At 40.1% G+C, this 12,375-nt stretch overlaps 1 protein-coding gene across 2 annotated transcripts in view; it reads left to right on the forward strand.

Moving 5' to 3' along the window:
* Nucleotides 1–8,816: 8,816 nt before the first annotated feature.
* LOC106568437 (E3 ubiquitin-protein ligase UHRF2) overlaps nt 8,817–12,375 on the forward strand; it is a 46,925-nt gene continuing 43,366 nt past the window's right edge. Inside the window, exon 1 of one of the 2 annotated variants that reach the window (XM_014138767.3) lies at nt 8,817–8,969. Coding sequence is in view for 1 of the 2 variants with exons in the window: in XM_014138765.3 (XP_013994240.3) it covers nt 9,669–9,821 (153 nt within the window). In the remaining variant the exon portion in view is untranslated. Of the gene's footprint in view, nt 8,970–9,372; nt 9,822–12,375 lie in introns of those variants that run through there. The other variant, XM_014138765.3, reaches the window with a different exon arrangement.

Genomic DNA, 12,375 nt, shown 5'->3' on the forward strand with positions numbered 1-12,375 from the left:
TTAAAGTTCTGTGTTATGCCATGTTTCATGTTTTGTGTGGACCCCAGGAAGAGTAGCTACTGCTTTTGTAACAGCTAATGGGGATCCTAATAAAATACAAAAAATACAAAAAAATCTATTACATATTTCTTAAACTTCTGACCATTAGCAATAAGGCTTCAGGCATTCCACTGAACGTTGACAAAACCCATAACTCTAATTGTCATCATACTGAGACATTCCATCATTAGTATTATTAGGGAAGGGAGGTTGTTGATGGAGGAGAAGAGTGAGGGACAGATTGGGAAAAATGGCGGAAGTGGATGCTGAGTTTGAATAAAGCAGCGCATCAGGCAAAGTTGGTGAAGACGAATGATCTGAATGGACAACAGTAGTATCGAAAACTGAAAGGAAATTTTCTAAAATTGGAGTGGAGGATACGTGTATTAAAGATATGATAATGAATCGCTTCTTGTTGGGATACATTTGTTGAGTAAGGATGCATATGTGGGAGACCCATTTGAGGTGTCAAATTGTGAAGCATACGCTGGGAAAAGTGGAGTCTGAAATAGTGACCAGGAATGGTCTTATTTCGATTAATTGTATTTCTGAAGAACAGAGGAAGATTGCAGTGAGTCTCAACAGAATCTGGACAACAGAAGTTTTTTATTTTGAACTTCGGAATAGAGCACCTGTCAAAGGAGTCATCTCAGGGGTGAAGACGGATCTTCAGGTTGAATACCTGAAGAGAATTTCTGGTGTGGTTGGTGCCCGGCGTCTGACCCGCTGGGTGAATGAAGAAAAAGAAGAAAGTCTGTCGGTCCTGTTGTTTTTTGATAAAGAGAAAATACCGACGCATATGAAGCTTGGTTATGTAAGATACGCTGTAGCTTTCGTCCCCAAACCATTGCAGTGTAAGAATTGTAAAAGATTTGGCCATGTTTCTAATGTGTGCAGACGGACAGAGTATATTGAAGAAAGGTGTGTAGAAGGACGACAGTGTTGCCATTGTGGTGGGGATCATGATCCCAAGTTCCTGGAGTGCCCTGTAAGGGTGAAGGAGATTGAGGTGGCAATAGTTAGTGTGGTCAATCAAATCTCCTATGCGAAGACGATTAAAAGAATTGAGAAAACAAGTGATGCTAGTGAAGATATGGTACGGGACGCATCACAGCCTGTAGTAAATGTTTGCTGCCAGTCAAATAAATACCATGTGTGTTAAAAAGGTAGATTTTGAGGCATTCATTGCCACAGATGTAAACTGTAAGGTATAAGTCTCAAATAAGTTGAAGAAACTGGACATTATTGTGGCTGCGGCAGAAAGGTTTTTGGGACTTAAGGATTTTACATTTGAAGGCTTGCAAGGGGTACTGGCGCCGGAAGACCCACCCTCCCAGGTTCCCCTTGAGCCTGTGTAGGGATCAGATATGTTTTGTATTTTAACAGAAAGTTGTTTGATTTAGTTTAGTTTATTTATACATTTTTTGGTAGTTTGGTGGGGTTTTTTGTTGGTATTTTGTAAAAGTTTGGGGAATCCTGTTTCCATCCCGCACAGTAGGTGACGGGATGCACATTAAATTGTGCGGTCGCCAATATACCATAAAAGAAGAAGTAGTATTAGTAGTAGTGTTAGTAGTAGTAGTATTAGTAGTAGTAGTAAACATATCAACAATCATGGCGACAGTAACATCTGTTACTCATAAAAACTCTGTTGCTACTTCCACAATGATTTTCAACTTGGCAGTTCTTTCCACAAATGCAGTCAGGTTGATAACCTTTCCAATGAAGGCCATAAAGTCAATCTGATTAACTGTCAAGGTGTCCACTGAACAGGACTCGTAACCATTTCAGGACTAGCATAAGCAACATTTCCTACAGTAAGTCCACTTATTTTATATATTTGGGCCTCTCTACCCTCTTTCTGCACCTGGCATTCACCAAATGCTGCACTGTGTTCCCCCACAATTACACCAGTTAACCTTGACATTGTTCTCACATTCACCATAATCATGTTCCCCTCCACATTTGGCACATATTTTCTTTCCTTTGCACAGAGCCACTACATGTCCCATTCTTTGGCATTTAAAACACCTTAATGGAGGTGGGACAAACTCTCTAACACTGAAAGCCAGGTAGCCCATCTGTACCTTCTTAGGCAAAACGTGCTCAAACATTAATAGTACTGACAGGCTTTCACTTCTCTGCCCCTCTTTCTTACTGAACAGCCTTTTGGCTTCAACCACTATGCCCCCTTCTACATTTTCTTTTATATCATCTATAGAGTGTGGAACCCCAGAAATGACCCCCCTCAGCTTAGCCGAAGATCCAGGGACATGACTTGTGATTTTCTTTCCATTGAGAGCTTTCATTTTCAGAATCTTCCCTCACTGAACATTGTCAGCACAGAATATTAACAGTCTACCATTACCAATGAACGGGGCTAATGTGATTTCACCTATCTCTTTCTTTTCGGCATTGGTTAATCGAATAGGGTGTAGATGAGACCCTGTGGTCGCATCAAACACGATTACAACTTTCCACTCCAACACATCATTAATATGGTTATTCACTACCTTCGTCCTCTTCATGCACTCAACACTAGAACTGCCACTGCTGTCAGCAGCGCTTTTACCTTTCACCACAGACCATCCAGGTCCTTGACTTTCATCATCCCCACCCACACCATCATAACTATCACCCATGTCGACCACAGTTCAGCACAGCTTTTTGCTAAACCGCCTACCACAATATGAAACGATGGATTCTATCTCGATTCTCCACCGACCCATGAGACCACAAACACATTTTCTCACTGTCGCTCCGTGCTTCCTCCCCCCATAGAATTAGGTATTAGAATACTACTAGAATGGACATGAACCATTTTGGTCGGAGTTAGTCAACTATGGTTTGCCAGTGCTGCAGTGGTAGAAAAAGTAGTCATACTTGAGTAAAAGTGAAAATACCTTATTAATAAAAAGTGACTCAAGTAAAAGTGAAAGTCACCCAGTAAAATACTACTTGAGTAAAATTCTAACAGTATTTGGCTATATATATATATATATATATATATATATATACTTAAGTATCAAAAGTAAAACAAATTGCAAATATATACTTAATTATCAAAAGTAAAACAAATTGCAAACATATACTTAAGTATCAAAAGTAAGTGTCTAAATCAACTATTTTCTTGTTTTTTTTTTAGTTTACGGACAACCAGGGGCACACTCCAACACTCAGACATAATTTACAAACGTAGCATGAGTGTTTAGTGAATCTGAGAAATTGGAGGTAGCAGGGATGAACAGGGATGTTCTCTTGATAAGTGCGTGCACTCAACCTGGTCTCTGAGCATTTTGTATTATTCTGTACGTAAATCCAAGACACACCATTATGTATGATATGTTATGTTTGGTATGGTTACATAATACAGATGGTTACTTAAGGTAAAAACGACAGGGAGGTGGTTGGTCAGGGTGGATGGGTATGCGTATAACACGAACCCAAAGGTTGCAAGTTCAAATCTCATCACAGACAACTTTAGCATTTTAGCTAATTAGTAACTTTTCAACTACTTACTACCTTTTATCTACTTTGCAACTACTTAGCATGTTAGCTAACCCTTCCCCTAACCCTAACTTTAACCTTTTTAGCTAACCCTGCAACTAACCTTCACCCTTTTAGCTAACCCCTTGCCCTAACACTAACCTTAACCCAACTCCTAAACTTAACCCTAACCTTAACCCCAACCTTAACCCCAAACTCCTAGCCTAGCTAACGTTAGCAAGCTCGCAAATATTAGCCACCTAGCCACTAGCTAGAATTTGTAACATAATTAACATACGTTTTTGGCAAATTCGTAACATATTGTACATTTTGCAAATCAGTAACGTATTGTACGTTTCGCAAATTCGTAACATAATATGAATTGTAATTCGGAACATATCATACAAAATAGGTGATGGACATCCACAAATTAATACACGCCATACGAAACGTAACATAACATACTAATTTCAGTAGAATGCATTCAGATGTACAACTGACTAGGTAAAATGGAATGTCACATATTTACGTACAGAATAATACAAAATGCTCTGAGACCAGAGCAATGCTCTGAGAACAATTTTCCTGTCCTGCTAAACATTCAAAATATAAAGAGTACTTTTGGGAGTCAGGGAAAATGTATGGAGTAAAAGGTACCTGATTTTCTTCAGGAATGTAATGAAGTAAAAGTATAAGTTGTCAAAAACATAAATAGTCAAGTAAAGTACAGATATCCCCAAAAAACGACTTATGTAGTTATTTTAAGTATTTTTACTTAAGTATTTTACACCACTGCAGTGCTGTGATAAGATAGTGTAAAATAATGAATTTGTAGAATTTATCAGCACCATATATGTTTGTTAGCTAGCTTGACAGACAGTTTTAGAGGAATGATTCTATAACATTTTCAAATGAACTGCCAATATGCCAACATTCCATTCAAACAATGCAGTCCATCCACAGCCAAACACTGGCTGAAATCAGTGGATGACAGGACTTAGAATAGATGATAGGTTGTAAATGCAACAAGTACTGATATTGTATGATATAATACCACTCTCAGCTTTTCTAGAAAACACAAAATGATACACTTTTGTTCTGTTTACATATATTTTAGAGGCGATTTTACAGAAAATGTGTATAAAACCAGAATAAAATGTATTTATGATTATATGACACTATGTTAGGTTGACAATAATTATATTACACAATTTACATTTTAGCAGACGCTCTTATCCAGAGCAACTTACAGTAGTGAGTGCATACATTTCATACATTTTTTCCGTACTGGTCCCCCGTGGGAATCGAACCCACAACCCTGGCATTGCAAACACCATGCTCTACCAACTGAGCCACACGGGACCATTTCTGATACAACACATGCCTTTGTTTAATTTCCTGCATAAGTAAAATCAGGATTATGCCTATACTGCCATTCACTCCAATTAGAATGGTTTGGATTTATCCCTGACCATTTGCACCCCATACTGGAACTTTGAGAGTTTATGACATAGCCCCTTTAGTAATTTAATAGGATCTCTATGATCCCCCCACCTCCCAGACAGGATATGAACACGGCAAAAATGTCTAAAGTGACAGGAAACTAGCTGTAAAACTGAAAAGAAATTCTCAGCCTCATTGCAAAATATGTAGAATAGCATGAGATTACCTATAAAATTTCACATTTTCCTCTCTGCCCCATGGCAATATGTGTATAATTGCAGGAAATGTACTTTAAACAGCAACATCTTCTCTCAGCCTCATCACATAATGTGTAGAATAGCATGAGATTAGCTATAAAACTGCACATATTCTCTTTGCCCCATGGCAAAATGTTTAGAATTGTAGGAAGTTAGCAGTTTCCCAAAAATGTTAATAATTATTTGGTGTTGGGGGGGGCTTGCTCAGACCTTGCGGGCCCCGTGAAATCACGGCATGCCACTTAGATTAATCAGTTCAAATAGGTTAGTGCTGGTTGACATCTGCAGAAGGCCTACATACATGCACTGCACTGCAGGCTACTGTTCAGTATTCAGAGGCGCAATAACTTTTTTTAAAGTTCAATTACATGCAGTCTGTGGTTCAACCACTAGATGTCGATAGAGACCCACAGTAGTAGTAGAGCAGAGCTCAATCAATAGGTCTTTGGTCCAATTTATTCTAGGCAAGTTCCACTTGATACAAGACAGGTGCGTTGGCCACACCCACTAATTGCCCACACCTGATGCCAATTATTTTATTTTATTTAACTAAGCAAGTCAGTTAAGAACAAATTCTTATTTACAATGATGGCCTACCCAGGCCAAACACGGTTAACAGTTTAGGTAGAGTATTGCATTGAGAGAGCAAGTGGTAAGAGGAAGCTAGACGTGATCAATTGTTGTCCATCATATTGAGTATGGGCTGCTTTTTTTTCTCCCTTTTTTAAATCCACATCTTCCCCCAACAGATACACAGATGACACGGTCTCTATTGCATTCTACACTGCCCTCTCCCACCTGGACAAGAGGAACACCTATGTGAGAATGTAGTTTTGGTATTTTTATTAGGATCTCCATTAGCTGTTGCAAAAGCAGCAGCTACTCTTCCTGGGGTCCACACAAAACATAATACAGAACATTCATAGGACAGAACTGCATCCGTGTTTTTTTAAAGGCACACGTAGCCTACATATCAATAAATACAAACTATCTAGGTCAAATAGGAGGCGTTGTGCTATGAGGCATTGCGTTCTGTTTTTTGAAACCAGGTTTACTGTATTTGAACAATGAGATGGAACAGAGCTTAAAGCTCCTCGGTGTCCACATCATTAAGGAATTAACATGGTCCACACAACACGTGACAATGCCTCTTCCCCCTCAGGTTGAAAATATGGGCCCTCAGATCCTCAAAGTTCTACAGCTGCACCATTGAGGGCATCTTGACTGGCTGCATCACCGCTTGGTATGTCAACTGCTTGGCATCTGACCGCAAGGCGCTACAAAGGGTAGCGCGTACAGCCCAGTAAATCACTGGGGCCCAAGCTCCGTGCCATCCAGGACCTCTATACTGTACCAGGCAGTGTCAGAGGAAGGCCCTAAAAATTGTTAAAGACTCCAGCCACCCTAGTCATAGACTGTTCTCTATGCTACTGCACACAAGTAGTACCGATGCACCAAATCTGGCACCAACAGTACCCTGAACAGCTACTACCCTCAAGCCATAAGACTGCTAATTAGTTAAACAGATACAGTGCATTCAGAAATAATTCAGACCTCTTGACTTTTTCCACAATGTTACAGCCTTATTCTAAAGTGGATTAAATAATTTCTCATCTACACATAATACCCCATAAAGACAAAACAAAAAGTTTTATACATTTCTTCAAACATCATTTATTCAGACCCTTTACTCAGTACTTTGTTGAAGCACCTTTGGCAGAGATTACAGATTTGAGTTCTTGGGTATGACGCTACAAGCTTGGCACACCTGTATTTGGGGAGCTTCTCCAATTCTTCTCTACAGATCCTCTGAAGCCCTGATAGGGATGGTACCAGGGTTCCTCCAGATGTGACGCTTGGCATTCACGCCAAAGTGTTCAATCTTGTTTATCATGGTCTGAGAGTCCTTTAGGTGTTTTTTGGCAAACTCCAAGCAGGCTGTCGTGTGCCTTTTTACTGAGTGGCTTCTACCATAAAGGCCTGATTGGTTGAGGGCTGCAGGGAAGGTTTTCCTTCTGGAAGGTTCTCCCATCTCCACAGAGGAATTCTGAAGCTCTGTCAGAGTGACCATCGGGTTCTTGGTCACCTCCCTTACCAAGGCCCTTCTCCCCCGATTGCTCAGTTTGGCCAGGCAGCGAGCTCTAGAAAGAGTGTTGGTGGTTCCAAACTTCTTCCATTTTAAGAATGATGGAGGCCACTGTGTTCTTGGGGACCTTCAATGCTGCAGACATGTTTTGGTACCCTTCCTCAGATCTGTGCCTCGACACAATCCTGTCTCGGAGCTCTACGGACAATTCCTTCAACCGCATGGCTTGGTTTTTGCTCTGACATGCACTGTCAACTGTGGGACCTTATATAGACAGGTGTGTGCCTTTCCAAATCATGTCCAATCAATTGAATTGACCACAGCTGGACTCCAATCAAGTCGTAGAAACATCTCAAGGTTGATCATTTTCGTGCCTCATAACAAAGAGTCTGAATACTTATGTAAATAAGGTATTTCTGTTTATTTTTATTTTTTTTAAATGGCTAACATTTCTAAAAACCTGTTTTCACTTTGTCATTATGGGGTATTAGGGGAAGATCAATGAGGAAAAATGTTAATTTAATACATTTTAGATTAAGGCTGTAACTTAACAAAATGTGGAAAAGGCAAGGGGTCTAAATACTTTCCCGAATACACTGTTGATACTCTAGTCTATTAGCCACATTATGACTGTCCTTGCTAGTTACTGTAGCTACCTGGACTATCTGCATTGACCCCTTTTCAACAAATTATTTTGACTCGTCACACTGCTGCTACTGCTTATCGAGCCTGTTGCTTAGCCACTTTACCCCTACCTATATGTACATATCTACCTCAATTACCTCGTACCCTGCACATCGATTCTGTACTGGTAGCCTGTGTGTATAGCCAAGTTATCGTTACTCATTGTGTATTTATTTATTTTATTTTTCTCTCTGAATTATTGGAAGGGCCTGTAAGCATTTCACTGTTGGTACTCCCGTATAGAAAGCATGTGACAATTTGATTTACACAAATATTTTTGTAGCTATATTTTTACATTTGTTTTATAACTGTCTAGTTGTATTTATCAACCCAGCTCTTTACAATGTAAGTCGGTGTAGGCTTTAATTTGACAATGACCACTGTGTACATTGCACATAAAAAAAAAAAAGGTGAGATATACCAGAGCTTTGAGAGAAAGGAGATGGGAATCCCACTGGACAATGAATGGAGACACGTATAACGCCCCTCCCAGCAGACTGTCGACCAATTGTGCCTATGTTGTTACTTTGTTGCTAAACTAACCGTCACGCCATCTGTTCTGAAAGTTGACAAACCTAACTATTTTCCTCAAGTGTGTAATGTCCCGATTCCAAAGCTATATGACATTACAGAAAACAACTTAATTATTTCACATCTCAGAAAAGATTTGCAATGTTGTACTTCATGAAATTATTGCTAATGTTGTTTTTTTTAAACTAGCGCCCAATGGCAAAGGTGCGTAAAGATGGAGGAATTCAGATTTAACTAAATGTTTTTTTGGGGGTAGAGGAATTCAGATATGACGTCATTGTTTTCAGCACTACCCACAGTTCTTAAACTATGGCTCCCAACTTGAACAAAATGTGCCAGTAAATCAACACAATCTACTTTTTAGTATACTGTGGTTTGCTGATACAAAAGGATAACGGAGAGCACTGTACAATACGGCGAATTTAGAAAACAAGGCATTTTAGGTAAGTACATGGGGGTAGCCATCTTTATACACCTTAGCTATTAGCCATCTTTATACACCTATGCTATTGACTCCCATTCCCTACTTGAAGGAGAGCTTTCCTTGTCCCAGAATCGCCCAGAATGCACCGTGCGGCCCATTGACAACGTATGGGCAATTTACACAATGGGCGTTAATACGATTCCAATGGAGTACCTCTGGATATAGCGACATCCGTTGGCTGGTTTCCTGTATTTGCATGCCCACAAAAACAGGGTCTTCACTGGTTACACCGTCCATAAAGGTCTAAACCCCGCCCATTTTTACAATTCATCTTAAAATGTCATTCTAAACCTTACCTTAACCACAATGCTAACTTTATGCTTAACTCTAAACTTAAATTCAGACCAAAAAGCAAATGTTTTCATATTTTTTTGCGACATATTGCCAATTTTGACTTTGTCTGTGCTATCTAGTGGAAGCTACAAAAAAGGGGCCCTGCGTCTTTAACGGCAAATTGTACAGAATTTTATTTCGCGAGATTTGCTTGGCGCGGTGACCCATGTGAGCGACACCTCCTGCAAGAATCATTCTCCCCTGCAGAGGAAAAGGCTATGGAGTGTTGAACGTTTTCACTGTTATTCCCCTTTCCCCCCAAGCCCCTGTATTTGTTGTGATTCATTTCTGTAACCTTTTTTGGTGGCTATCGGGCGGTGGAACGATGTGGATTCAAATTCGGACCATAGACGGAAAGGAGACACGAACCATTGAGGATCTTTCCAGGCTGACCAAAATTGAGTCTCTGAGGCTGAAAATCCAAGAGATCTTCAATGTAAACCCCGGACAACAACGGTTATTCTATCGGGGCAAACAGGTAGATGTCTCACCTATGGCCATCGTAACAGTTGTTTGTTTACGTTGCAGGATTAAGTGTCAGGCTGCTAACGTTGTACTTAATACTGGAGCTTCCTGTTTTGAAGGGAATTCGCCAACAGTTATTGCGCAAGAATCAAGAAGACTCACTGCCAGTGATATTAATTTGCTGCTGCTGTCCCCATTCATGCTTTATCTACTGTTGGATACATTGTTGCAACGTTTTCAGTTGGCCTATTTAAAACGCAATCGCCAACACTTGAGCTAGAGAGCTGAGAAATGGCGTATACTTCCTGGTCTTTTTCCAGATATTTAGTTTCGGGAAGGCAATAGAACATGTCCACTCATTAGAACCTCATTCTGATCCAATTACCAATTAGATTTTTTTGTTCTGTTTTATTTTCTTTGATATTTTGGATAGGTGGGCATATTTTATATAATTACCCGGTAATAGTCTTAGATACATTGAAAACGCGGCGGAATCATGTTTGCAAAAACATCTGGGATCTTTAGTAATGTTTAATTGCCTTTGATATTCATGCGGCATGTGATTGTTTGATGCATTTGTTTACGCTTAGGATGCGTTGCTCCACGTGCATCGCCATCCAGTGAAGTGCAGTGTTTACACCCGCGCGCTACTGGTTTGACACGCTCAACGTCACTGCATCGTGAACACAGTGGTTAGGCTTTCTAGTGAAAGATGCTACGGTCAGAGTGATCTAGGCATGATTACTTTGTTTCACCCATATTCTGCATGTACATGTAAATCATAAATACTTAGTGATATATTGAATACTATCTTTCAAATGTAGTATGAGCTAGATAAGAGGTTCTGCTGGACAATTACTCCTGGGGATTCTAGACCGGTTAAGAACACATTCTTATTTACTATGACTGCCTAGGAACAATTGTTGTGGGGCAGAACGACAGATTTTTACCTTGTCAGCTTGGGGATTCGATGTAGCAACCTTTTGGTTACTGGCCCAATGCTCTAAACACTAGGCTACCTGCTGTTCTAGACAATACTCCTGGGGATTCTAGACAATACTCCTGGGGATTCTAGACAATACTCCTGGGGATTCTAGACAATACTCCTGGGGATTCTAGACAATACTCCTGGGGATTCTAGACAATACTCCTGGGGATTCTAGACAATACTCCTGGGGATTCTAGACAATACTCCTGGGTATTCTAGAAGCTGAAGTGCATTGACACATTTTCTCTCATTAACGTTATGTCTTTTATAATAGGACATTGATCAGTCAGTGCAACATTGGCTTTTCTGAGACTTCACATAATGCCTTGTCATAATTTCAGTGTTTTGTGAAGGTGCATGTTCTTTAGGGCTCAGTTTCCAATGTAGTAATAATGATTGGCTGCCTGAGTGTTGTCAGAATAGGTGTACACCCACCTACAACCACCTAATGACTCAAAATGCAGGCAGTTAAGAAAAACACTGGCAATACGGTTGGAGACAAACCCTGTGCAGTCCTACTGCCCATGTAATGGCCTTTAAGTCCACTCCTGTGTGTGTCAAATCACATTGCATTTGTCACATGCTTTGTGAACAACAGGTGTAGACTAACAGTGAAATGCTTACTTACGGGCCCTTCCCAACAATGCAGAGAGAAATAATCTAAAAATAAAAACACGAGGAATACATTCACAATGAGTAATAACTTGGCTTTAAACACGGGGCACCAGTACCGAGTTGATGTGCAGGGTTATGAGGTAATTGTGGTTGATATGTACATGTATGTAGATGTAAAGGGACTAGGCAACAGGATAGATAATAAACAGTAGCAGGAGCGAGTCAAGAGTTAGTGCAAAAAGGAACAATGCAGATAGTTAAATAATTAACCAAATAGCTACCCGGACTAACTATTTAGCGGTCTTATGGCTTGGGGGTTGCGTGTGTGTGTGTGTGTGTGTGTGGCACCCACTTCATAATTGGCGGTAATCTGAGTAATCAGATGTAGAATGCTGGGAGGAGGAGGCTGTAGTCAGACAGTTAATCGTCTGAGCGCTATGTCCCTGTGTGCTTCTCACATTGCACCCTGTTTCTTATGTAGTACATTACTTTTGATCACGGCCCGTACGCACTAGGTAGAGAATAAGGAGCCATTTGGGACACTACCTGCGTGGGGAATATTTAAAGTTGGAATAATGACTCGACAGGCACCCCGTAAAGAAAATACTCCTTTTCTGTTATCAGATAATACACTTTAATCACACCATTTTGTTCTAGTTATTTGATTTACCATAGACATTACTTCCTTTTTGAAGGCCATTTAGCCATCCTTAAATCCTAGGCCCCACTTCTACATTTCATCTGTAAATAAATCAACAAAAGCACAATCGTGTCTGGCATTGAAAATAAATAGGTTGATTTTGTTTTCTTCCATCTTCTTATTACATGAAGTTGAAATGGTTTTGTCTCTGCACATGCATGCTTGGGGAGGTATTCCATTCCTGCGGAAGTCGTTCGTTGCTGTGTAATGTTGTACTGCATGAGGTGTCGACCATTTTGCATTTTTTGAATGAGGAATCCCTCC

This window comes from Salmo salar, chromosome 13, assembly GCF_965601325.2.
Source record: "Salmo salar chromosome 13, fSalSal1, whole genome shotgun sequence".
NCBI classification, from domain to species: Eukaryota; Metazoa; Chordata; class Actinopteri; order Salmoniformes; family Salmonidae; genus Salmo; species Salmo salar.